Genomic DNA, 26509 nt, shown 5'->3' with positions numbered 1-26509 from the left:
CGTTCACACTCAGTCTCTCTGTCTCTCAAAAATGAATAAGCTTAAAAAAAAACTTTAAAGAAGAGGCAGTTGTTGAATAGACCCAACCAACTTCCATAAAAATATTGTTAAAGAGGTGGCACATCTCAAAAAACTCCCAGTGTAGCCTGGGACCCTGAAAACCTATGATGAGCGCTTATTTATTTCTTTTTTTGTTAAACAAACCTCAGTGGACACCTGTGTTTTTGCTTAAGTTTCAGTGTCTTTCTCCTCATTTAAAATAAATCAGGCAATTGAACATTTCTGGATGACAATTTGGCCATATCTATTAACATTTAAAACATAGATATCTTTTAATTCAGCACTTCTGAGATTAAAACCTACAGAAATACTCCCACATGTGTGAGACAAGTTTTTTTTTTTAATTTTTTTTTTAACGTTTATTTATTTTTGAGACAGAGAGAGGCAGAGCATGAACAGGGGAGGGGCAGAGAGAGAGAGAGACACAGAATCTGAAACAGGCTCCAGGCTCTGAGCTGTCAGCACAGAGCCCGACACGGGGCTCGAACTCACGGACTGTGAGATCATGACCTGAGCCGAAGTCGGATGCTTAACCGACCGAGCCACCCAGGCGCCCCAAGACAAGTTTTATAAAGATATTCATTGTACCACTTTTATAATTACAAAATGCAATGGAAGTAGATTAAATGTCCATCAAAAAGAAATGTTACATAATATAACATAACCACTAAATAAATGAAATAAATCTAAATGTACTGACACCTGAAGTCATCCATTATTTAAGTAATAAAGTTACAAAGCAATATATAATAGGCCTCACTTTCTAACTGTATACAAAGCTGTACATTCTGATGTTTGATTTATATGTTCATATAACATTACAAACATGACAAAACATACATCTGGAAAGTCATTTGGGAGGGAGATGAAAGTGAAAGAGGATTGTAATTTTTTTTATTGTCTGCACTTTTTTTTAATTGCACAAGGTATGTCTTCCTGAAATACCCTCTATTCAAACGGTAGACATTGGGTAATATGATGTCTGCAGCTAATAACTCACTTAATGAAGTGTTGGGAAATGAGAGAAACCAAATGATTTCACGGACAGCTAAGTCCTGATTGGTGTCTCAGTTGCCAGCCTCCTGGAATGAGTTTAAATTCCTTCTACAACTTACAACTCATCCAAGGGTAAAATTATTCAACACAGAAACTGGAGAAATCAACTGGACTTTGGATATTGTTTCACCTGTACATTTTCCTGAGTGGAGAGAAAGGTAACATTAACTGATGATATTTCAAATAGACTTTTTTTTTTAAATCTTCTCTGAAAAGGGGGAAAAAATAGAGTGAAAGAGTGACATCATTTTGTTATTATAGGCAGCATTTTGAAACATGAAGACTATGATTCTACTGCTTTATCTTCTAGGATCAACTCAGTCATTACCAGTAAGTGCAATATGTTTATTTTATTACCAACCAGCCTCAGCAGCACCCTCTGCTTGTAGACCTTTCTTCCTGCATTCCATCAAAACTGCTCTGTCCTGTAACCCATTCCCTTCGTTTTCTGTTTTTATTTTCCAAAGTGAAAAATGATAAACTAATACGGTTTAGTGCATATTTCAAATTCTTAGATTTTAAAAATGCATCCACTCTAACATAGAACTTTAATTATCTTGGCAGAACAATAGGGTAGAAACCAGGGGGAGAGGGGAGGAATGCTTAAATTATACCTACTCAAAGTAGATAATTATTTTACTTTCCAAAAATAATTTAAGACTTTCTTGGTGATCGATTATTTTCTCATGACTAAAGAGGTAGACTGTACTTTCTGACTTTCTTGATTGGAAGCATGAAGCATGTAGACTATATAAACTCTGAAAAGGCTACCAAATTATGCAAGTATATAAACTCTAAAAAGGTTATCAAATTGCACAACAGCAAGGGAATATTACAAAGTGGCTAACATTTTTTACTTAGAACATTTCACCGAAAAATACGTTCACATTTAACAACTTTTTGAAAGGAAGGAGCACCAGTGTTCTAACACATACTTCAATTGTCCTCCAATATTTTATAGACGTACATGTAGGTGGTTTGGATCTCTCGATGGACTTCCCTTTGACCATTTGAGCTGCTTGAGCATGTACACTGAGAAAAAATTAGAAGGAATTTTCTGTGAAATAGAAGAATCGAAAAAACCCATTTATAGGTGAACTCACTGGACATGTCTATAATCATCTATGCTATCAACAAATACTTAGTGAAAACTCTCTATGTACCCAATCCTGTGCTAGCTGTTGAAGACACAATAATGGAGGGCAGAGGGGAAGACATGACCCTTCATGGTGTTCACAAGGATTGTAGATATTAAATATTTTTTAAAGAAATGTTAAATTATAAATTATAACTATGATTACTTCTATGAAGAAGATGAACAGGGTGAATTTATGGATAGAGGATAGAACCAATCTCCTTATTTCACTCCATATATACCTACATCCCTCTTTAAAGAAGCTGTCCACAAAAAAAATAATTTGAATCAAGGTAAATTAGTAATTCTTTTACAAAACATGGATTTTTCACTTTAAACAAATTTACCAAAAAGTTTTTCTAGATAGGGTGTCTATGGAGTATTTAAATTACCATACTACTTGTAAAAACTCAAGATAAATAAAACTTTCCAGGAGCACAGCTATCATGCAAGGTTGACTCAGGAGTGGCATGCAGGTTAATGCAGATTGCTAACAGCCAATGACATGAGAGCAGGAGCAGTGTGAGTGGTACAGGGGATGTGGGGTGTGACACTGACATGTCTATAAGGTATAGTAGTGATATTTACCAAATGAAAAATCATGACACATAGACAAAGTATTTTTTATTATTTGTAGATGAATTTATTAAATTATCATAAAGCCATAAAAATGAATCAATTTTTAAATGTGGACATTTCAAACAGCCTAGGGATTGTTTTTAGTAGATCCAAAGCTTGGGAATAGGGTACACATTGGTGATGGGACAAGTTGCATATTTAGGAGAAAGGCCAGGGTAAGTGACCCTGACCAATAAAACAGTGCACTCAAGCACTGACTTGAAGCAGGTGAGGGAGTGAGCCAATGTCTAGGGTAAGAACATTGCAGAGAGAAGGAACAGGTAGAGGTGAGGTTTTAGGACAAGAATGAGCCTTATCTGTCCCAAAGACAGCAAACATCTGTCCCAAAGACAGCAGCAGAGTGAGCAAAAGGAAATGGGGTGGGATGGAAAGTTCAGAGAGACACTGGAGGCCCAGGGCATGAGGACTTTCAGATCATTGTAGGGTCTCTGATTTTTACTCTGAGTGAAAATAGAAGTCAATGCAGAGTTTGAGCAGAGAAGTGAAAGAACCAGACTATCGTTTGCAAAGAACCACTCTGGCTGCCATGCTGACAATAGATTGTAGGGGATGAAAAACACACTTACATAATCTTACAGCTTAAGGGGACCTCTAAGGACAATCTTACTTCTTACAACTGAAGGGGTAAGTCCAGAGTGAAACCAGTCAGTAGAAGCTTCAGGATATATCCAAGTTACCCAATGGCTGATGCAGCGCTGGAGGGCCATACCACGCTGCCCTCTGGGATGCAGCGGGGAGCATAGGCAAACTGGAGTCAACCTGGCCAGGGAGCTTCTACCTGAATGCAGAGAAGCTAATGAAAAAGGATTTATTTCTTCAAGGACTAAGAGAACTTGCAGGGATCCTGGTGGATGGCTCTGCCGTTCACCGTATCACCTTGGGCAGGTAACTTTGCTTCTGTGGACCTCAGTTTCCTCGTCTATAGAACAAAACCATACAACCAGATGATGTGGGTGTCAGGGACATTTCACCCCTACACGTTGGCTATTTTGTATGGTTTATTTATTTTTGAGAGAAAGAGAGAACAGAACAGTGGCAGAGAGAGGGAGACAGAGAGAATTCCAAGCAGGTTCACCACTATCAGCATGAAGCCTGATGAGGAGCTCAAACCCCTGAACCGTGAGATCATGACCTGAGCCAAAACCAAGAGCCGGAAGCCCAACCTACTGAGCCATCCAGGTGCTGCAAAATGGTCATTCTTAATACACTAGGAGGCCAAGAAGGAGATTGAATCTCCATTACATGAAATGATTTGTCAGGCACAAGACAGAAGCAGGAAGCTTCATGAAAACGGAGTAGAAGTTATGGCAGCTTACCTTCAGACATTGGGAAAAAGCAAATGTTACAGAGTTAAGGTGCAGACTATGTATTTCATGTCCTGAAAAAAGGAGGAAGGCAGTTACAGAAAAGGAAGCCTAGGAACTACCATAAGAACTTATGTGCCCGACCCCACAGTAGACCCTTCCCCACCACACCTCTCTGGTCTCACATTTTTCGACTCTACAATTCCATCCCCTGTCACACACCAAACTTTCCAGGGAACTAAAACTTCTCCAGAGACATCTGTGCATTTGGGACAACTTGTAACATCCTGGAAATAAATGGATACAAAATCTCAGACACATTCCTGCCTCATCTAATATTTGTTAATTGCAGACACAGCTCAACCCTGCTTTGGGACTTCCAACAAAACTGGCTCTAGATCAGGCAACTCTTCTAAACCAACATCAGCTAAATCAGGTAAGAGTCCTACAATGCAGAACATTTGCAGCCAACAAAGGAAACATGTTAAGACTGGGGAATTTAAAATCAAGATTTACATAGTCTTATGCCCGAACAAGAGAGAAAGGCTTCCTTTTGGGAAGAAAAAACAAAAAGGACTAAACTTTTTGAAATTTTTGAGCAAGAAAAGCAAAATATCTTCATTCTTTTTCTTTTGTCTTATTGTTTAGCAACCAATAGTAAACTCTGTAAAAGCAATAGCTACACCTATTGACAAAGCGTGGTCATCAATGTCCTTGAAATACTGTGACATAGTTGTATGTGATATCTGCCAGAGCTAGCAGGGATTAAGAGGTCATCTATAAAAATAACTGCATATTTCCTTATAGTTTTCTTAAGTTCCATTGTTACTGATAAGCTTATATCACTGTAAAATCTGTTTCTTTAAAACATATTTAAATATTTTTGAAAACTACATCGTCTCTTGGCTTCCACCTTCTCAATCCAACCCTGGTTCTGCTCTAAAGGATCCCTCCTTACCTACCTCTAAATGTTGTGAAATAGTACTATAACAACAAAGTGCAAAGTTCTCTTTTTAGTCTGTGGACATTAGAGAACACTCAAGTCAGGAGCCCATCTCACTCCCTAAGGAACCTGAAGCTTATACAATTTGGGGATGCTGTTTAAGCAAAAGAAGACAAAATTAGCTATGTGAAATTAAGTACTAAAGTGTATAATTTACTATGAGATAAGAAATGAGAGTAAGTTACATATTTTTTAGTATTTATTTATTTTGAGAAAGAGAGTGCGAGAGCAAAAAGAGGCAGAGAGAGAGAGAATGCCAAGCAGGCTCTACACTGACAGCACAAAGCCTGAGACAGGGCTTTATCCAGAGAATCAAGAGTTGGGTGCTTACCCAACTGTGCCACCCAGGTGCACTGACACATTTTTAAACTCAACACATTGCTAGGGCACCTCTGAGGGCCATGGAAGGAGTCAAGCTTCACCTCCATTTACCTTCATCCTAAATCTACCTAAATCCACCTGTAATGGGAGTATAGGTACTTGAGGATATCCAGCACAGACAGCATGGTGGCAACAGACAAGCTCTGGTCTCACATCAGTTTCCATGCCCTGCAGGTCTTCCCCTCTTTAAGTCTAATACCGCTGACACAGATGATCACACTGGGCGCAGATCTGCAGCTGGTAAGACTCTTTTATATCATTTTAATATCCATTGTTAAATGCAATACGTAATGTTTAATGTCCATGTGTGTGTTCCCACAAATACACGCACACACACATTCATCGTAGATAAGTTGAAAGAGAACAAAAAAAAGTAGGAGCATTGGATGCTCTTCAGTACATCATTCAAAGTTTTACTTAGCAAGAGGGTTTCTAAAAGAATTAATCAAATTTTCGTGTCTTTGCTGCTTTTGTTCTTTTTAGCTCTCCTTCAAGCTCCTCTACACATTCCTCCAACATATTTTCCTCACTGCACCCTACAGTGTTCACACACCCACACAAACGCTATGACCACTAGACAAGAGAAAACTAGAGACAAGAGAAAACTAGAAGGGGTAGAAAGATCCTCACTCTTCTCATGGATTACCTGTATGGTTTACTCTGGGAGAGGAAACATAATAAATTCCTTTTTTGATTGTTAAGATCAGAAACATAGTATTAAACCACATTCAGACTAGATATTTCACTGTGACCTTCACAATTTTTATGGGGATACCTATAAAGGAATTAATGTCTTTATAAGAAAGCTATCAAAAAATCCCAGGAACCATTGTTATGGCCAAAAGGGAAAGTGAGGATAAAATCACGTAAGTAATCCTCAAGAAAATGGGTTAAATGCCAAAGGAAAACTTAATATGGGAAAAGTTAGTCCTGGACCTTATGGCTGTACTAGTACACTAAGTAAGTCTTTGAACTTCATCTCTATACCTAATTCCTAAGGCAATAGTATATTGCATACTAGTTTTCAGGTCTGCATACTAAACACATATATTTGCATAGCAAACCTGTCCTTTAAACATATTTTAACTTCGGTAAATACATTTTGGTTTCTTGAATGGCCAACCTGAAACAACACAATAACAATCTTTTTCATTGCCCTACAGCTAAATCCTCCTGCAGGGCTGGCGCCTGGTACCCAGACCCTCCCACTGACCCTGGGGGGATTGAATACACAACAGCCACTGCAAGCCCAAGTAAGTTCAAAACAGGAGTTCAGTTCAACAAGGGGGAGCATTTTCTATCAGGTGGAACCCTAAAGGGGAGGAAAGAATTTTTTTTAAGGTTCTCGAAAATTTCACCCAGAAATTTACAGAGGAATGTCCAATTGAACATAGAACATCTTTGGCAATTTGGTTCTTGATGAAAACACACAAGGAAAGCCAAGCACGCAACCCCATACCCTCTCTAGAATACATTTGTAGCGGGTAACAGGGAAATATGAAGAGCTGTAGAAGACTGAAAAGTCAAGAATATAAGGGGAGAAACTGAGAGGTAGCAGGATTCTTTTCTTGCTTGCTGTTTTCCATAGAGGACTTCCTGGGTGACCACAATCATCCCAAAGAGAAATCAAGAGATGGATAAAGTTTATTCCCAGCAAATCCAGTCTCCTGTTTATGCCCTTTTTTTCATGCCTCCTCTCAAGTGCTCAATGACTCTCTAGTTCCTTTTCCCCTCCCATCATTACTTGCTTTCAGGAAAAACCCTGAAAAACCCTCCCCCACTAAGATATAAATGACATACATGGGGCATCACTCCTGTCAAAAGTGTTGCATTTTACCTACAGACAAAGTCCAAGTTTTACCTTCTTAAAACTTCTCTAAAAAAGCTTGGTGACTCTGGAGAAAAACACAATGATCCCTCTACAGCTAGACTAAGTTGTTCATAGATAAACACATGAACTCAGCCCTTATCATTCCCACATAATGGTCTCATTTTTGTAGACGATTTTTACGTATTACATATATAGTTGATGTAAGTTATATAGAATTATGAAAATATAGAAAGCAAAAAGAAAAAGAACATTCACTCATAATCCTATCAGCCAGAACTAAACACTGTCGGCATTCTATGGTATGACCTTCCAGTCCTTTTTCTACACATGTAAGTAGATTTTTTTAAGAAAATATGAGCATTGTACATTTTTCAAAGAAAATGCATATATATATATATACACATATATATACATATATATACATATATATACACATATATACATATATATATACATATATATATGCATATATGATAGAATTCTTTTTTTTAAGTTTATTCATCCATTCTGAGAGGGGGTGGCAGAGAGGGACAGAGAGAATCTTAAGCAGGCTCCATGCCCAGTGCAGAGCCCAACAGGGGGCTCGATCCCACAAACCCATGAGATCATGGAGCCAAAATCAAGTCAGACACTTAACCAATTAGCCACCTAGGCCCCCTTCACTTAATATATTTTTAATAGTCTTTGTATTTTGAAATATTCACTAATAAAATGGTTTTTAATGATTGCGTAGCATTCCATCATATTGTAAAAATTGTGGAGTTTTTTTCACCCAAATGTGTGCTTCTATAAACAATATTACAGTGAATATCCTTTAACTAAGTCTTTGATCATGTCAATGATTATTTTCTTATGACCAGTTCTTAGGAACAGAATTTTGGGATCAAAAGACATACAAATATGTAAGACTTTTAATACACATTCCCAAATTATGAAACATGAATACAACAATGGACCAATATATTCTAAAATCTTCCTATCACACACCTCCAGGTCTTAATAAGAGCGAGCTTAAATTAATGAGTAATTATAATCAAAGCTGAGTTTAACTGACAAAATAATTTTAAGCTGCTCAACTTAAGTTTTATGTCATATGCAACTAAGTACTTTCTCTGTACTTTCATTTACCCAAAATAACACAGGAAACTCTATACTGCTTCATTTATTCATATTTGTGAAATTCTGTGACATAACTAATTTTTACATTTCTTTTTTAATATTGAGATGTATCTTGTCTATCAGTCAGTGCTTATTTCTTACATACATATTAGAGAAAGACTAAAAAGACTAGAGACAGGCAAATAAAATGAGAATCTCCTTAACACATGCCCCTGATATAACCCATATGCTAACTCCCCAGCTTCAGTTTCAATTGTCACCCTGCTTCAACCTTGAAGTCAAATTTAGTACATCTTCAAATTCACCAACAAACATCCACTGGAGTCAAAAGCATTAGTAGGCACCACAGAAGTTACTAAAGATTCAGTAGACTGGGTTTGACACTGCATGCTCCCAACATGCAATAATATAAATCAATCCCCATTCTCAGTAGGGATTCTTCAGTGTCTCCAGGATATGCCACCACCAAGGGTCCCCATACCTGACTTCCTGTGCTGCCCCAGCTCCTTGGAGCCTGCCTCTCCCTATGCAGAGTAGCTTATATCCTCTGCCAGAAACCTGGGCACATGTCCACAGCTCTCATTTATCAACCCAAAGCCAACATGGTTAAGAATGCCAGGGGTGCCTGGGTGGCTTAGTCAGTTAAACATCTGACTCTTGATTTCGGCTCAGGTCATAATCTCAGGGTTCATGGGTTCTAACCTGATATCAGGCTTCATGCTGGCAGCACAGAACTTACTTGCGATTCTCTCTTTCCCTCCCCTGCTTGCATGCACACTCTTTCTTTCAAAATAAATAAGTAAACATTAAAAAAAAAAAAAAAGAGTGAACTCCTGAACCATAAAACTTTGGTCAAATCCCAGCTCCCTAGTCACTACATGTATGGTCAAGTTACTTCACCACTCTGTGGCTCACTTTCCTCATGATTTAAAATAGGAATTAAAGTTGAACCTACCCCTAGGGCTATTATAAGAATTAAATGAGCAAATAAACATAAAACACTTAGAACAGTGCCTACCACACAGTAAACACTCAGAAGTGTTAGCTATTTTTATTTCAAACAATTTCTCTACCAAAAAACTTATAAAAATGTTTTCTCCTTATTGTTACACTGGTTAATAACTAAGTTATTTTTTATTAAACTTTTTATTTACACATCTGTGGTTTCCTGTTTGTATTTTTTCGTTCCTTCAAATTGGCCTTTAAAGAAGAAATTGTAATTATGCTTTTTTTCCAAATCCTGAGCACCCCTTCCCCTCAACCCACTTTCCCATTGCCATTCTGAAGATTACTCGGTTGTTTTGTCAGTAATCAAGAATCTGATTGACAGTAAAACTTTTTCTTAAATGTATATACTTAAATGCATGTACCTTTTGGCATTATGGATATTACTGTGCAAACTATCTTGGGAAATAACAAAGTTAAGAGTCCATTTCATAAGACTTTTGCATCTTTGGTGTGGTTAGTATTAAAATCCCCATTTTGATAACTTTCATGACACTATGTGAATTTCTATAGACATTAAAATAAACTTTAAAAGCCTAGTTCTCTTGGACAAACTCTAGGTTAACTCTTAGAGTACTAGAGAATGCCAACCCCCTCACCAAAATCTTTTCAACTAAAACTTCATAATGACGTGATTTGAAGTGGGGGTCTGAGAGTGAATGGCCAACAAAGAATTCTTGAGACATTTTTGGTGCAAAAAAGTGGTTATATTTAAAGCACCACACCGGGACACAGGACTGAGGGCAGAAAGGGCTGTCCTGGGGATTGTAAGAAGCTGTTGGTTTATATACTTTTAAGTTGGGAGGGGCAGAGAAAAAGAAAAGTTCGCAAGAGGTTTTCATATGTTAAAGAAGACTTATAGGATCCTGGAGGCCTAGCTATTGTCATGCTAAGGTTGTTTTTTCCTCTAGCAAAGCATTAACATTAAGATTGGGAGTTCCTATAGGAATGTCATACTCTGCCAGCCTCAAGTATTTGTCAGTGGGCTGCAGGTTACGTGGAAATTTAATTTTATCTACATTTCTTTTGCCTTTGTTCTCCATATCAATAACATTCGTGTGATTATCAGTGACCAGTAAAGTATTTCTCACTCAGTTCTAAGAACTGCCGGTATCAAGATTATAGAACAACATCATCCATCATTTTCTACCAGTGCTCTATTTTAACAGCAAAATATCCAGGTAACCATTATGAGACTAAATATATTTGCTTCAATAAATCTTTGTATTTTAGAAATCTGTTTTTTAGTGTCTCTTCTGAGGTGCCATATAAAAGAAATACATGCATTTTATCCTCATGATTACTTGTAATAACTTTCAGTTTGGAGATAGCTTGAGACCAAAATTAGTTTTTCTCGTCCAATTTAGTAACTTCTACCTCCTTAATGTGCTGCCTTGGACTAGTTTCCATATCCCTCTGGGTTGAATCTGCTTTTTACACATCAGATGAGTTCCAGTTCCCATCCAACTCTATGGGCCTCTATGATTGTAGCTGATACATTGGTAACAAATATTTGTTCAAGGCATATTGTATACTTTTAAGAAAGTCCCTATATTTATATCATGTGCTTTGAACATATTTTTTTATTAATTTTTCACTCTTTTTCAGATGTTGCCAGTTATTGTAGCACACCTTGGAGCCCAGGTAAGATTGTTTTGCAATGTGATTTTTACTTTAAATCAGTTTAGTGTGAAATATGTCATCCTGCCTCAATTCACCAGATAGTTGCCAAGTTTCCTGTTTACTTTGCACTGTATGAACACTGATAGTAATGAGCTAACACTTATTGAGCATTTACTACACACCAGGCACTGTTCTAGGCATCTGGTTATTTGTTATATACTATCTCAGTATTCAAAACAACCTTTTAACGACAATATTTTTTTTTGAGAGAGAGAAAGACAGGCAGAGCAGGAGCAGGGGAGGGGCAGGGAGAGAGAGGGAGACACAGAACCCAAAGCAGGCTCCAGGCTCTGAGCTGTCAGCACAGAACCCAATGCAGGGCTTGAACCTGTGAACCATGAGATCATGACATGAGATGATAGATGCTTAACCAAGCCCCTGGTTCATATCAATTCTTAATTCCACATCTAGGAACACATTCAAATGAAATAATCTGAAATACAGCAGAAGTTTATTTACAAACATATCCATCAAAATAATAATATTTGTAGTGGAGAAAAACATTGGATGCAATTTAAATTTAAACAAAAAGGAAATGTTTGAGTAAATGGTACAACATAGAGCAAATACTTTGTGACCATCCAAAAAGGATATTTATTTATTTGATTTTGTCACTAGTAAGGTTAAATGATTATTGATGTAGTATTAAAAGAAAAAGTAAGACCCAAATTATATAAATGACATAACTTCTATTATGGAAAAAAGACATGTGTGAAAAACATCTGGAAGAAAATCCATCCAACTCTGTACAATGGCATTATACTTTTTTTCTTTGTTGCTTTCTACATTTTCCAAGTTTCCTCCAATGTTCATGTATTACTTAATAATAGAAACATTTATAATTTTTTAAATGCAGAAGACTTCACATCATTCAGATAATAAGTGTTAGCAGTCCAATATCATGTGCCAGCTTGAATTATATGACACAAGTCACAGAGGCAGTTAAAATATTGTTGAAATTTTTTAAATATCTCTTTACAAATTTTATAAGTATCTTAAGTTTTTAAGTTATGTTATACATATCTTGCTTCAAATATATTAAAATTTGTCTAATAACTTGTGTTATTATTGTCCTTTTAGGGTACCATCCTAAGCTCAGAAGAATTGGTAAAATATATACATATATACATATATATATATATACATACACACACATATATAATTATATAAAATGTATATAAAAATATATATATATATATATATATATAAAATTACTAGCATTTCAAATTCTTTTCCCTGCTATCACAATCCTTCTTTCTGTCCCCACACAATCTCTTTTGACCACACCTGCTAACCCTTGTGCATGCTTCTATAAACCGAACATTTTTATAGGTCCTTGCATTAAGTTATCCTTTGTCTAGCTGAAGATTTCACTATCCTTCTCCAGATACTTTTCCATTCATTTGACTTAGCTTTTGTTTTCTCTATATTGATATCAAATTCAATTCTATCCAGAAATCCAATGCATATTTTTAAAATGCATAGATTAAAATCTAGGATTCTAAATTATCAAAAGTCATACAATGTATAATAATGTACATATTGATATTTATTGAAAGAAAGATTCATTTTCTTGGCTTAAATTTTTAATTTTATGAAAATATGTTTTTTTTCTAGCATCTTATAGTGATGGATGAACTCTTCCCTATCCACAGAAATAACTAGAGGGCTGAACCTAAATGAAACTCATCTTGCCATTATTAGACACTTCTATACATTTCCCCTTAAGTCATGTCAGAAAAAAAATGACTTGAATTAATGCGGTATCTAAACATGACACTGAAGTTAAGAGTTGAGGCAGTATCTTGGAAGACAGGTTTCTTTGAAATCTTTCTATTATGAAAAAGGTAGAGATTTGCTAGATTGTTCACAAATAAAATCAAGTAATGGGGCTTTTCTGCAACAATAGAACATCCACATCTACCAGTCATTAAGCCAATTCTGTGTAACAGGTACCTTGGTAGATCTTTTACATACATTGCCTTTAATTCACACCAAGTGACAAAGTACAGATTTTTAAGTAAACTATGCCCAAAGTGGGGCTTGAACTCACAACCCCAAGATCAAGAGTTGCATGCTCTACGGACTGAGCCAGCCAGTCCACAAGAACACAAAGAACAGAGTTGTAACACAACTTTATAGGTAACAAGACTGAGGCTCAAAGAACCCAAGCACCTTAGGTCCCAAGGTCAAGAAACAGTATATTCGGATCAAAAGCCATTTTTCGATCCATTATACCAGTGGTTTTCAAACTTTTTTTCAGTAAAACTCATGGTAACAGCTATATTTTTCATGCAGCTAACACAACACACATACACACATGCACACACACAGACACACTTCATGAAATAGTATTTACCCTTACTGTAGAGAATTCACTTGGTAATTTATAGTCTATTCTTTTTATCTTATTTTTTAATGATGGGCATTACTGCCTTCTTTATTTCAAATCTATGGAGGCCATGACCCCCAGCTTGAAAACATCTGTGTTCTATTTCTGTCTCTCATCTGCCATAAGTCTAATTCTGGTTTCAGTACCTGGTAAATCTAAGACAGTGTTTTCAAAAACTTTAGTGTTGGCTCGCAAATCAAACAACTCAGGGTGTTGATAAAAAAAAAATGCAGATTTCTGGATTCTTCCCTAAAATAGCTCAATCAGAATCTCTCTAACAATAAAGCCTAGGAATTACCTTTTAAATAAACTTCTCAGGCCATTCTTTTTTTTTTTTTTTTTTTAATGTTTGTTTATTTTTGAGAGGGAGAGAGACATAGTGTGAGTGGGGGAGGGGCAGAGATAGAGGGAGACAGAAAATCCAAAGCAGGCTCCAGGCTCTGAGCTGTCAGCCCATAGCCTGACGCAGGGCTCAAACTCATGAATTGTGAGATCATGACCTGAGCCGAAGTCAAATGCTTAACTGACTGAGCCACCCAGGCGCCCCCCTCAGGCCATTCTTATACAAACTTACAATTAAGAACTATGCTCAAAGAAAATGACCTGTATCTTAATTATGAGCCCTCAACCCTTCTTACTCAATGTCAACATTATCAGAGCTAAGGGGTTTCAGAGAACAAGTCCCGCCTGAATTCTCTCCAAATCCAGTTTATACTAAATTATTTTTTCTTAGGAGGAAATTCTTACAGTAATTTTTTCCAGGGGAAAAAAAATAAATGCAGGCAGCAACATTTATTTCCAGTGTGCAAATCATTGACAGACCTATCCATAGGAATTCTGTTGAGTAGCCTCAAGGAATAAAGAAGTGGTTGAAATGACAAGAGAAATATTTCTAACTGAATATTCCAATGCCTTTGAAAAATAAATCAAAAGAAACCTGAAGAGATGCCAACCATGAGATGAGGATTGATTGACTACTTGGATTAATTTTTCCATTAATGTTTAGTATCTTAAATTACTTTAAAAACTTTTGGGCAAAAGAAAGACTATAATTTAGGTTAATAGCAGAGAGAAAGCCCAGCATAATAGTATGGATTTTCTGCCTTAGTTCTATCTCCACGTACACCTGAGATGAACAAATTTTTCATTATTCCTTTTCCCATGACTGGCTTGATTCTGACGTGTCCTTTCAGATACAACATGGAATTGTAGTCACAAAACCAGCATCAGCCTTGCTCAAAAGAAGGAGGCATTTCCTCTAAGGAATGCCAAATCTTGATTATCTTGTCTGACTCTACCCTTCTGGTCCTGCATTTCCTACCTCAACTTGCTACCCTCAAAGGAGAAAAGACTGGTTGACCAGCATTAAAATGTGTCTTTTGACTTTGTTTGCATTTTCCCTTCCTCATTCCAGCCAATGGCCCCACAAATCTTCACAGGCCTCATTTTCCAGCCCCTGTTCCCAGGATCCATCCTGCCCAACAGTCAAGCTAATCCAGATGCCCAGAATGGAATCCTTCCTGCAGGGCAAGCAGGAATGAATCCTGCCATCCAGGGAACCTCAGAAGGCTTCTCTCCAACTCCTAGTGACACAGATGATGACTTTGAAGTGACGGCCCCTGCAGGCATCCGAAGGGGCATGCACACTACCCAGGAAACCACCACAGGGCCGCCAAATGGTAAATACTCTGAGCCAGGAAAATGCTTTGTGAAAGTCATCTGCAGGGTGGGAGCAGAGTTGTCTTGCCTCGACAAATACAGATCCTAATAAAACCAGGGATCCCCTATACCTAACACTCACAGTTGGTTCCAGTACTGTGAGGGAGTATTTTTATTGGGCCACCAATTCTATTGTATCAACCCAGAAAGGAGACATTTAGTTGCTGGCATAACATACTTTCTATCTTAGGTCTGATCTGGGAGTATTTGGAAACAGACTGTCCTTTCCCTTTCTCACCTCCCTCTGACTCCCAAACACACGCAGGCCTGCAGCAGTCACAGTTAATCAATCATGATACTTTTGTCCACTCACCCATCATAGATGAGACACAGAACCTTCTTAACCTAGTGTTGGAAGCAGTAATACTTCCTGTCTATAGTAATAGTCATAGTAATAGATAGGATTTAGCACAGTAGGTGAACATATGTGCCATTATCTTGAGATGGGACTTAAGAAATGTTGCAAAACTAAGCTCTTTAAGTACCAACAAGCAGAAATAATCATTTAACATGTACAGATCTCTGGAACCAAATGTCCTTGGAAAGAGCAAAACAATGATTTGAGATGGATACTCCTAGAAAAGAAATTTTGATCTCAAGTAAAAATGTTTCAATCCAATATGCTTTTACCTACATTTAAAAAGTGTTTTGTTTTCTTCCAGGAAATCAGTAAGCTGTTTCAATTTTTTTTCAACTAAGCCGCCTCAAATGCAAATCTTTTTCACTGATCATATCATGGAATAGATGGAGACACACTAGAGAGTATCAGAAGAAACTCTTAGTTTACCTAACTTTCTTGAAGTTTCAGAAAATATATTCTTCCTGGAGAATAATGACTTCTGAAAACAAATGGATAAATTTGTCTTTGAAATGTAACATTATGCCACCTTGGACTTGGAAAGTATACGTATTAAATGTATTTTGAAACTGAATTTTTTTCTTCTTTGGGGAGAGAAGAAAGTGGGACCCTTTCAGAAACTGCATTACATCAGGACTTAGATGATGTTCCAGATGGAGGGCTTTCTTTGGAGTAGGAGGCACTGCAGTCACGAAGTGGATATTGAGCAATGTAAAGATAATTTCTGATTTCCTCACAACCAACTTATTACCCACTCTCTCCCATAAGAGCCACAGCTTTAATTTTCTACAAGCACTCCCAAAATATGAAGTGGAAACAAAGAATTGTAAATCACACTGCCTGTCCTCAAGTTGCTTAAATACAGAGTTAGGGATTTTGGCATTTAGTGCTTTATTTTGGTATATCTAAAAGTGAGAAATGACATGAAGTAATCACTAAAAGTGATTCTCTTGCTCCACACATCTAAAAGGTAGAAGTTAGTCTGAATGAGTTTATAACTCAGACCACCACAGTTCATTCAGAGTGGGAAGGAATGGAAAGGATTCACAGAAACCACAATAGAGCCCCACAAGGGAAAACATGGATAGGTTTCATAGCATCTCTCACTATGTTTGACTCAGCCCCATCAGTATGGAACAAATCCAAATATATATGCCATGATAAGCTTTTCACGTGGTTAAAGATTTACTAATGGCTGACCATTTATTAGCCACAATGTTTCAGATTTGCAGAGTATGAATAATATACTTACAAACTGTCAAAGTTTTCATGGCCAAATTGAGTAAATCAAGACTGAATTTTCCAAAACTATTTTTCCATTAGTGCCATGTGATACAAATTAAAAGAGCTGTCAAATGGTTTCCTGGATGACCCATTATCAAAAAAAAAAAAAAAAAAAAGAACACATTCTCTCTCTCTTAGCCTCATTTTTCTCATCTGTAAAATGGGAGCAAAAAACCCTGCTATAAATGTCCCACAAGGTTTACACAAGTAGATAGTGCATAAAAGTGCTCTGCGAACTCCACACCACTATAAACTTTTAGTAGCCTTGTAACCAATTGAAATTATCTGTCCTTTGAGATCCACCCTTTGTCCCTATCCTCCCTCTCTGTGCTTTAATTATCAGTTTAGTTGTATGATTACCAGTTAGACAATCTAGACCGGGTGTCTTCCTGGAGCATGCTACTCCTGCAGGAACATGAAGACTTTCCAAGGGCTACAAACAGATGGTTTTGAGGGTGACATCTCCATTCTTAACCCCCACATGTGTGTTTTGCAAAGACTGACCTTGATCGAGAACATGTCTCCTCTTCCTTCTCTCCTTCTCTGCTTACATAGTCTCTTTCCCAACATTACCCAAAAAAGGACTGTCTCACCTACCACCAATCTCATTGTGGGAAATTGCTCTGTCATAGAACACCTCCAAGATACATAACAAAGAATTTCAAATATTGGTGCTGATGTTGAGAATGAAAATAACCTTTTGCAACTCAGTAGTTTCTTGTTCTTAGCTTTCAACAAAATTAAATGAGGACCTAATGGAATTATCATGTAATTGATCATTGAAAACTTTTTTTTTAAAGTTTATTTATTTTGAGAGAGAGAGACAGAGACAGAGAGTGCACAAGCAGGAGAGAGGCAGAGAGAGAGGGAGAGAGAAAGAATCCCAAGCAGGCTCCACCCTGTCCCCACAGAGCCCAACATGGGGCTCAAACTCACAAACTGAGTTTGTGACCTGAGCCGAAATTAAGAATCAGATGCTTAACCAACTGAGCCACCCAGGCATCCCAGAGCCAGAATTTCTAGAGGATGGATTCCTGAAAGTGAATTACTGGATAAAAGGATATGCTTTTTAATGTTTAAAATTTTGATAGATATTGGCAAATTATTCTCTAAAATGGCCATGTGGATGTACTTCTACCAATATTTCTCTACATCTTTTCTTTTTTTTCTATTTTTTTAAATATAATTTATTGTCAAGTTGGCTAACATACAGTGTATACAGTGTGCTCCTGACAATAGAGATTAAGAATATATGAAATTAAAAATGTTTAGTTATCCATTCACTTAAAGACATCAATAATAAACAAATTACATGTTGGTACAAATAACATATTTTTACATGAAAAATACTGTTTTTGGGGTGCCCAAAGCATCTGACTTTGGTTCAAGTCATGATCTCACAGTTCGTGAGTCTGAGCCCCACATCAGGCCCTGCACTGACAGTGAGGATGGGATTCTCTCTCTCCCCCCATCTCTCTGCCTCTCCCTCTCTCTTTCTCTCTCTCTCTCTCTCTCTCTCTCTCAAAATAAATAAATAAACTTAAAAAAATAAAAATAATGAAAATACTGTTTTATTAATGAGAAAGCCTTATTTAATTAAGAAAATGTAGTGAGAAGAGTGGATTTATCTTTGAAATTTCTCTCATGTCTGACTTAACAAAAGATACAATTCTCGGAGCATCTGGCTGGCCCAGTCGGTAAAGCATCCGACACTTGATTCCAGGGGTTGTGAGTTCAAGTCCCATGCTGGGTGTGGAGCCTACTTAAAAAAAAAAAAAAAAAAAAAAAAGATAGGATTCTCATACCTACTTATGCATTCAATCTGTATGTATCTGTCGTAATATCACATACATAACTGCTCAAAATTCCACTGAATACTCTTGAGAAAATGAGAATGGAAAAGCAAAATATAATCTGTGTATCACTACAAAAGTATTTTAACTCACTGATGTACCAAAAGGATACCAGGGACCCCCAAGGATCATCACCAAACTTTGAGAACAACTTTGAGCATTGTAGCATCCATTCTTTTTTAATCTTCTCCCTGGAATTATATTGAAAATATATGGTGACCTATCACAGGTGTGTGACTTCACACACAGGTCTTCTCATTCTTATTCTACAAACACAGTAGTTTTGATACAATCAGTTTCGTTCAATTCCCACCAAAAAAGAAAAAAAAACTATAGTAAATATGTAATTGTATGTGCTGCAGTATTAAATCTATTCTTGGCAATTGAGATCTTCCCATTCAACAAAGCACCAGTGAAAGCTGAAACCTGCTGTCAACTTCACAGTCTGATCGGTAAAATTTTCTGCAGATCAGTCTCTGTCTTTAAACATCATACAGAGCTTTTTTTTTCTTCCCTTACCACGTACTTCTGCTTCCAAGCACCACAAGACAAGTTCATACTGCCTTCACTTTGGTGTCCCAAAATTTGGTGGGTTGAGTCTCTGGGGCAGGGGTGGGGAGGACAGTTAGGAGTATTCCCAAGAGCCATGTGCGAAATGAAACAACCAGAGCAACTTAATTATTCACAACCCATATAAATATACCCCACTAAACCCAAATTCAATATGACCCTAAATCAACCTTCCTTAGGCCCGTCCCCAAAATCCCTGTGATCACCCCAATGCTATTTGACACAAGATAGAGTAAGATGAAAGGAAAGTCAAGGTGAGAGAGTCAAATGTTTTCACTGGTTGTGGTTAAAATATCTATTTCAAGAGCTGCAAAACATAAGACTCTGTGAGCACATTATTAGCCTCCTCTCCTCTCAGGGGCTGGGAAGGAACCCATACAAGTGAAGAGCACTGCAGCGTGAACTTGAACTTCATTAGCTTCATTATAAACCCACCTCTGTCTCCTAGATCTAGACATGTGCTTTGCCCTCCTTTCCTTGTGCTTTGTGTTATGTTTACATTAATCCTTTTTATGTCCTCATTAAAAGGCAATAAGTAATAATATCTACTTCATTCCAGATGACAAGGGGTGCCTGGGTGGCTCAGTTGTTAAGCGTCCGACTTCGGCTCAGGTCATGATCTCACGGTTTGTGGGTTGGAGCCACGCATCGGGCTCTGTGCTGACAGCTGAGAGCCTGGATCCTGTTTCAGATTCTGTCTCTCTCTCTCTCTCTCTCTTTCTCTGACCTTCCCCTGTTCATGCTCTGTCTCTCTCTGTCTCAAAAATCAATAAACGTCAAAAAAAAATTTTTTTAGATGACAAATTCTTCTTGGAGCCCAAAGAAGAGGGAAATAATATATACTTAGGGCATTCTATTTAGGAAGTACAAAACAGAATATTTTTAGAAAACTGAATTCTAATTTACTCTTGACATGATAATGGATACCAAAGTCTAAAGAAATGCCATCCAGCAAAAATATTAAATGAGCCATATAGGTCACTTTGAATTTTCTAGTAACCACATAAAAGAGGTAAAAAGAAGTAGGTAAAATTAATTTTGATAATGCATTTTGGGGCACCTGGATGGCTCAGTCGGTTAAGCACCTGACTTCAGCTCAGGTCATGATTTCAGGGTTTGTGAGTTTGAGCCCCCTGTTGGGCTCTGCGCCGACAGCTCAGAGCCTGGAGTCTGCTTCTGATTCGGTGTCTCCCTGTCTCTCGCCCCTCCCCTGCTCATGCTTTGTCTCTCTGTCTCTCTCTCTCTCAAAAATAAATAAAACATTAAAAAATTTAAAATTTAAAAATTTTAAAAATTTTTGATAATGCATTTTATTTAACACAACATATATATGTAATAGCATATTTTGACATATATGCAACATAAAAAATTAATAGTCTATTTTAGACTCAAACAAAAATCTCTTCGGTTTTGTTTTTGTTTTTGCTTTTGGTTTGCTTTGGTTTGCTTTGGTTTGGTTTTGGTTTTGGTTTTTTGGGTTTTTTTTTTTTTTTTTTGGTTTCTAAATCTTTGGAATCAAATGAGAATTTACATTTACATCTCAATTTAAACTAGTTACACTTCAAGGGCTCAATAGCCTCAGGTGATGAGTAGCTACCACATTGGACAGTGCAAGTCTAGATTTAAGAAGAGCCACCCGTTTTAAAGTAAAATTCCTTTTAACCTATGGGAAATCTAAAGCTTAGTATAAGTCACATGTCCAAGGTCACAGAGAACCTAGATTTGAACTTGGGTTTGCATAAGTTATAAAGTTGGAAGAAACTTTTTTAAATTTCCAAAGATAAAATTTTCTCAATAATGCTACAGGAAAGACCAAATCATCTTTCCATTCTTTTCTATCTTTTTATTCTCTATACATTAAAAAAAAGATACTATAAAATCATTGTCATATAAGATACAAAAAATGTCAGAAATAAGGAAGGATGATCCTCTCAACAAATGGTGCTGGAAAAACTAGACATTCATATGCAAAAAATAAATAAATAAAACAAAATAGAAAAGAAAAGGAAAACAAATCTAGACCCTGATCTTACAACTTTCACAAAAGTTAACTCAAAATGACTTATATACCTAAATTTACCCAGAATATAACAGAGCATAAAATCTAGGTGACCTTGGGTATAGGGATGATTTTTTAGATACAACACCAAACAAACAAAAAAAAAAAAAAAAAAAAAAGAAGAAGAAGAAAACCCAAAGTCCATTAAATTTAAAATTAAAATTGGGGCGCCTGGGTGGCGCAGTCGGTTAAGCGTCTGACTTCAGCCAGGTCACGATCTCGCGGTCTGTGAGTTCGAGCCCCGCGTCGGGCTCTGGGCTGATGGCTCGGAGCCTGGAGCTTGTTTCCGATTCTGTGTCTCCCTCTCTCTCTGCCCCTCCCCCGTTCATGCTCTGTCTCTCTCTGTCCCAAAAATAAATAAAAAAAAAAACAATGAAAAAAAAATTAAAAAAAAAAAAAAAAAAAAACATTAAAATTAAAATTAAAATTAAAGGGGTCCCTGGGTGGTTCAGTTGGTTAAGCATCTTACTTCAACTCAGGACATGATCTCATGGTTTATGGGTTCAAGCCCTGCATCAGGCTCTATGCTGACAGCTCAGAGCCTGAAATCTGCTTCAAATTCTACGTCTCACTCTCTCTCTGCCCGCTCCCTGTTCCCTCTCTCCCTCTCAAAAATAAATAAACATTAACAATTTTTTAATTAAAATTAAAATTAAAAATTTCTGCTCTGCAAAGATAATGTTAGAAAAATGAAAAAAAAAAAGCCACAGACTGGGAGAAAATAGTAGCAAAATTGATAAAGCATTATTATCCAAAATATACAAACTACTTATATAATTCAACAATAAGACAACAATACAATTTTTTTTCATGGACAAAAATATGAACAGACATCTCACCAAAGAAGATATATAGATGGCAAATAAATATATTAAAAAGATAAAAAGTTCAACATCATATGCATGAAATTACAAATTTAAGAAAAAACTAAATACCTCTACATGCCTATTAGAAAGGCTAAAATCCACAACACTGATAACACCAAATGCTGGGGAGTATGTGAAGCAACAGGAACTCTTATTTGTTGCTGGTGGGAGTGCAAAATGGTATCGCCAACTTTGGAAGACAGGTTTGTGGTTTCTTCCAAAACTTAACATACTCTTAAATAAATGATCCAGCAATTGTACTTCTTGGTATTTACCTAAATGAGTTGAAAACTGAAGAATCGTCATACAAATGTTTATAGCAGCTTTATTCATTATTGCTAAATTTGGAAGCATCCAAGATGTCCTTCAGTAGAAGACTGATTAACAAACTATGGGACATCCAAACAGTGAAGTATTATTCAGCTATCAAGCCATGAAAAATCCACCTTTTGAAGGAAACTTAAGTGCGTATTGCAAAGTGAAAGAAGCCTATCTGTGCATAATACATACTATATGATTCCTGCCAGATGACATTTTGAAATAGGCAAAACCATGAGATAGTAAAAAGATCAGGGTGGCCAGACGTTCGGAGGGAGGGAGGGATTACTAGGTGGAGCACAGAGGGTCAATGAAACTATCCTGTATCATACTGAGATGATAGATAACATGTCATTAGACATTTGTTCATCAAAACTCATGGAATCTACAACATAAAAAGTGAACCCTAATGTAAACTATGGAAAACTGTTAATAAAAATATATCAGTATTGGATCAATTGTAACAAATGCACCACAGCAATGTAAGATATTAGTAATGAGATCAATGGTTGGGGTGGGAAAGAGGACAAAGGGGAAATTTCCTTACTTTCTGTTCAATTTTTCTTTAAACCTAAGACCTTTTTTTTAAGGGTCTATCAATTTTTTTTAAAGATTCCTAAACATTTGTTGGTATTTTAAAATATTAGCCCAGGGCTACCTGGGTAGTTCACTAAGTTAAGCTTCTGACTCTTGATTTCTCCTTAGGTCATGATCCCAGGGTCATGAAATCAAGCCCCATGTAAGGCTTTGCACTGGGCGTGGAGTCTGCTTAAGATTCTCTCCCTCTGCCTCTCTGCCCCACTCTCACTCTTTCCATCTCTCTCAAAAAAATAAAAAATAAAAAATTATTAGCCCACAATATTTGCAATTGATATGATTTGCTAGAAATTATCAGGCCAAAGGATAGAAAATACCTCCCCCTGGTGGTCCAGAGACCGAAAAACCAGAAGTGTAGTGAACCAACTCAAGCCAAGGAAAAGAGAGCAATAGCTGTTTCAGGGGAACAGGGCACTTTTAGAAATAAATTTAGTCTCAAATCTGATAGCTATTCATAAAATCCAAGTTAGAACCCATGAACTCAGGAAGAAGGTTGAGGAAGGACAACACTTAAGGAAAATCAGAGAACGTATGAGCAAAATAAATAAGTGATTGATACCTTCTACAATGGGAGTGATTTGGAAAGGAGGAAACAATATTCCATAACTCCTCCAACTAAGTATCCCTTGGGTAGGAAGACCTCTGCAGGTCAGGAAAAGAAATCATCCTAAAAGAGCTGTAAAAATGCAGGCTCATTCTCCCAGTGAGATATTGACAGACCTCACCAGTAAACATCTAACCTAAGACATTAGGAGCCACATTCAAGAAACTCAATGGAACTAAGGAAACAGAAGTTGAAATTTTATTATTATTAACATAATTAAAACTTTAAATTTGTAAAACTAAAATCACATACCTAGCATGAAACGACTGTGTGACAGATGTTAGACCAACACATAGGACAAATAATTGCAAGAAGTATTCATTTCAGAGTAAAACTTGAGAGAAGCAAACCAAGAAACAGACCCTTAACTATAGAGAACAAACTAATGGTTACCAGAGGGGAGGTAGGTGGGGGCACCGGTTAAACAGGCGATAAGGATGAAGGAGTGCACTTGTAATGAGCACTGGGTGTTATATGGAAGGGTTGATCACTATTTTGTACACTAATTATTATTACCTGCATGGTAACTAACTGGAATTTAAATAAAAACTTTAAAAAAAAATTTTTTTAACTTTAAAAAGAAAGAAAAGAACAACTAGTTTGAATTAAACTTCCCTTAAATTTATAACCACAAGAAAACATCACATATAAGAACATCTCAACAAGTAGTATACTTATGTCCTTTCCAGAATCTATTAAACATTTTTAGAACCCAAAGAGCCTACCAGTCTATTTTAGTGTCCTTGTGCATCTGAGAATAGAACAATGTGAAAAGTCATAGAAGGCAATCATGGAAAGAATGGAAGTTAGCACACTTTCTGTGTGCTAACACACATCACCTTCTGCACAGATAATCCTGCTCCTTCCCCACTACCATTCAAGGTGGATAGCCATCACCGGTTTGGGTGGACACATTCATGTTACAAATTGTATCCTCAATACCCTGGGGGTAAACTCTGAATGTCAATATGTATTTCTTTTTTTTTTTTTAATTTTTTTAAATTTTTTTTGAAATTTATTTATTTTTTACAGACACACACACACACACACACACACACACACACACACACACACAAGTGTGAGTGGGAGAGGGGCAGAAAGAGAGGGAGACACAGAATCCGAAGCAGGCTCCAGGCTCTGAGCTGTTAGCATAGAGCCTGACACAGGGCTTGAACTCACAAGGCATGAGATCATGACCTGAGCTGAAGTCAGACACTTCAGCCAACCAACTGAGCTGGCTCAACCAACTGAGCCACTCAGGTGCCCCTGTCAATATGTATTTCTAAAAACCTTCATTGTCACCCTACATTCTAACCTTCTGACCTATGTTTCACTTATTAGGTTGCTGTGGGTTTTTTTACAGCTGTAGCTAATCTGCAGTTAAACCCATCTATTGTTTTATAATTTTGTTGACTGACATTTTCAATTCCAAATTTCTGTTTGGCTCTTTTTGAAATCTGCTATACCATACTTATAGTTTCTTGTTTCCTGATAAGTTTTTTGAGCTTTGGTTTTTTCAAAGCAAAGTATAATCCTAGTAATCTTGTTTCAACTTTGATCTCTCCTATTTGGTTTTTCTTCTCTTTCTTACTCATGAGGTCTTGCCCCCTATTGAATCAAGTTATCTTGGATAGCACATCAGATGTTGTTTCTAAAAATTTGTGCAGAAACAATTAAGGTCAGAGAGCATTTTTGTTTGCCTCTGCCAGGAGCCCAGGGGAATGTCAATTTGGATCATCTTAACCCAATTTTAGAGTTTGAGATTTTTCTGGTCTACTCAGATAATGGAAAGTTGGGCTTCAATTTCTCCAGAACTGACTTCCTTCTGGCTCACCCTTACTGGGCCCTAACAATAGCAGATGGTAGCTCTCTAGGGCTCCCACTTTTGGTGGGCCCTAGACTCTGACTGTTGCCCCTCAAACCTAGCAGCCCTATTGAACGTGCAGGTTGGTCACTTCCAGATTAGCCACCAGCTCCAGCGCAAAAATGATTCCAAATGTTGGACTCTCCTCTCTAGATTTCCAATCCCCTTCTGGATCTTGGCCTAGTAATTCCTCACTAGGACATTAACTCTTTGATGGTTTAAACTTTTTTCAATGTATCATTCACATGTTCTGTTTTCTCCAGCAGACAGAATCTGTCCAAACGACTTAATCTATCATTATGGAAACCAGAAATCCATTTCTGGTGTTTATTCCTAACCCACTCCACAGTATCTTTGGCAGGGAGGGCAGGGAGGGAGATCTACTAACAATCAAAAGGTGTAGAGTGCTCAAGGAAGCAGCTAGTCCTGGTACCTGATGGTTCCTGGAAACGAGGAATGTGAATGCTCAGCCCCTGTTCTTCTAATCTGAGGCTCAGTTGCTAATTCTGATCAAGTGGGAACAATTCCACACGGTACCTCATCCAATATCAAATGAGAAGTGATTATTCATTAGAAATATGACACATCTGGTATCTCAAATATTAAGCATTAATGGTCCCTTCTGGTCCTCAATCAGAAAAAAACTAACAAGACTTTGATAAGGAGGGTGTGTGAATTTGTATATGTACAAAATGAACTCTAAATATTACAGTAGTTATTCTGTGTACTTTGAATGTGTACATTAGTTTTCATTTTAAAAGTAAACAAAATCATGCCAGGACTGACTGTCAAAATATCCACTGTAATTT

General features: G+C 37.0%; 1 protein-coding gene across 1 annotated transcript; it reads left to right on the top strand.

Moving 5' to 3' along the window:
* The first annotated feature begins 1392 nt into the window (after positions 1-1392).
* AMTN (amelotin) lies at positions 1393-16027 on the top strand. The gene is made up of 8 exons (XM_042934018.1): positions 1393-1446; positions 4547-4630; positions 5753-5818; positions 6742-6831; positions 11142-11177; positions 12297-12323; positions 15023-15287; positions 15990-16027. Exons 1-8 carry the CDS (start codon positions 1393-1395, stop codon positions 15998-16000), a joined length of 633 nt encoding a protein of 210 aa, XP_042789952.1. The 3' UTR covers positions 16001-16027.
* Positions 16028-26509: the final 10482 nt, after the last annotated feature.

Source organism: Panthera leo, chromosome B1 (genome assembly GCF_018350215.1).
Source record: "Panthera leo isolate Ple1 chromosome B1, P.leo_Ple1_pat1.1, whole genome shotgun sequence".
NCBI classification, from domain to species: Eukaryota; Metazoa; Chordata; class Mammalia; order Carnivora; family Felidae; genus Panthera; species Panthera leo.
This window is presented reverse-complemented; position numbering and strand designations above follow the sequence as displayed.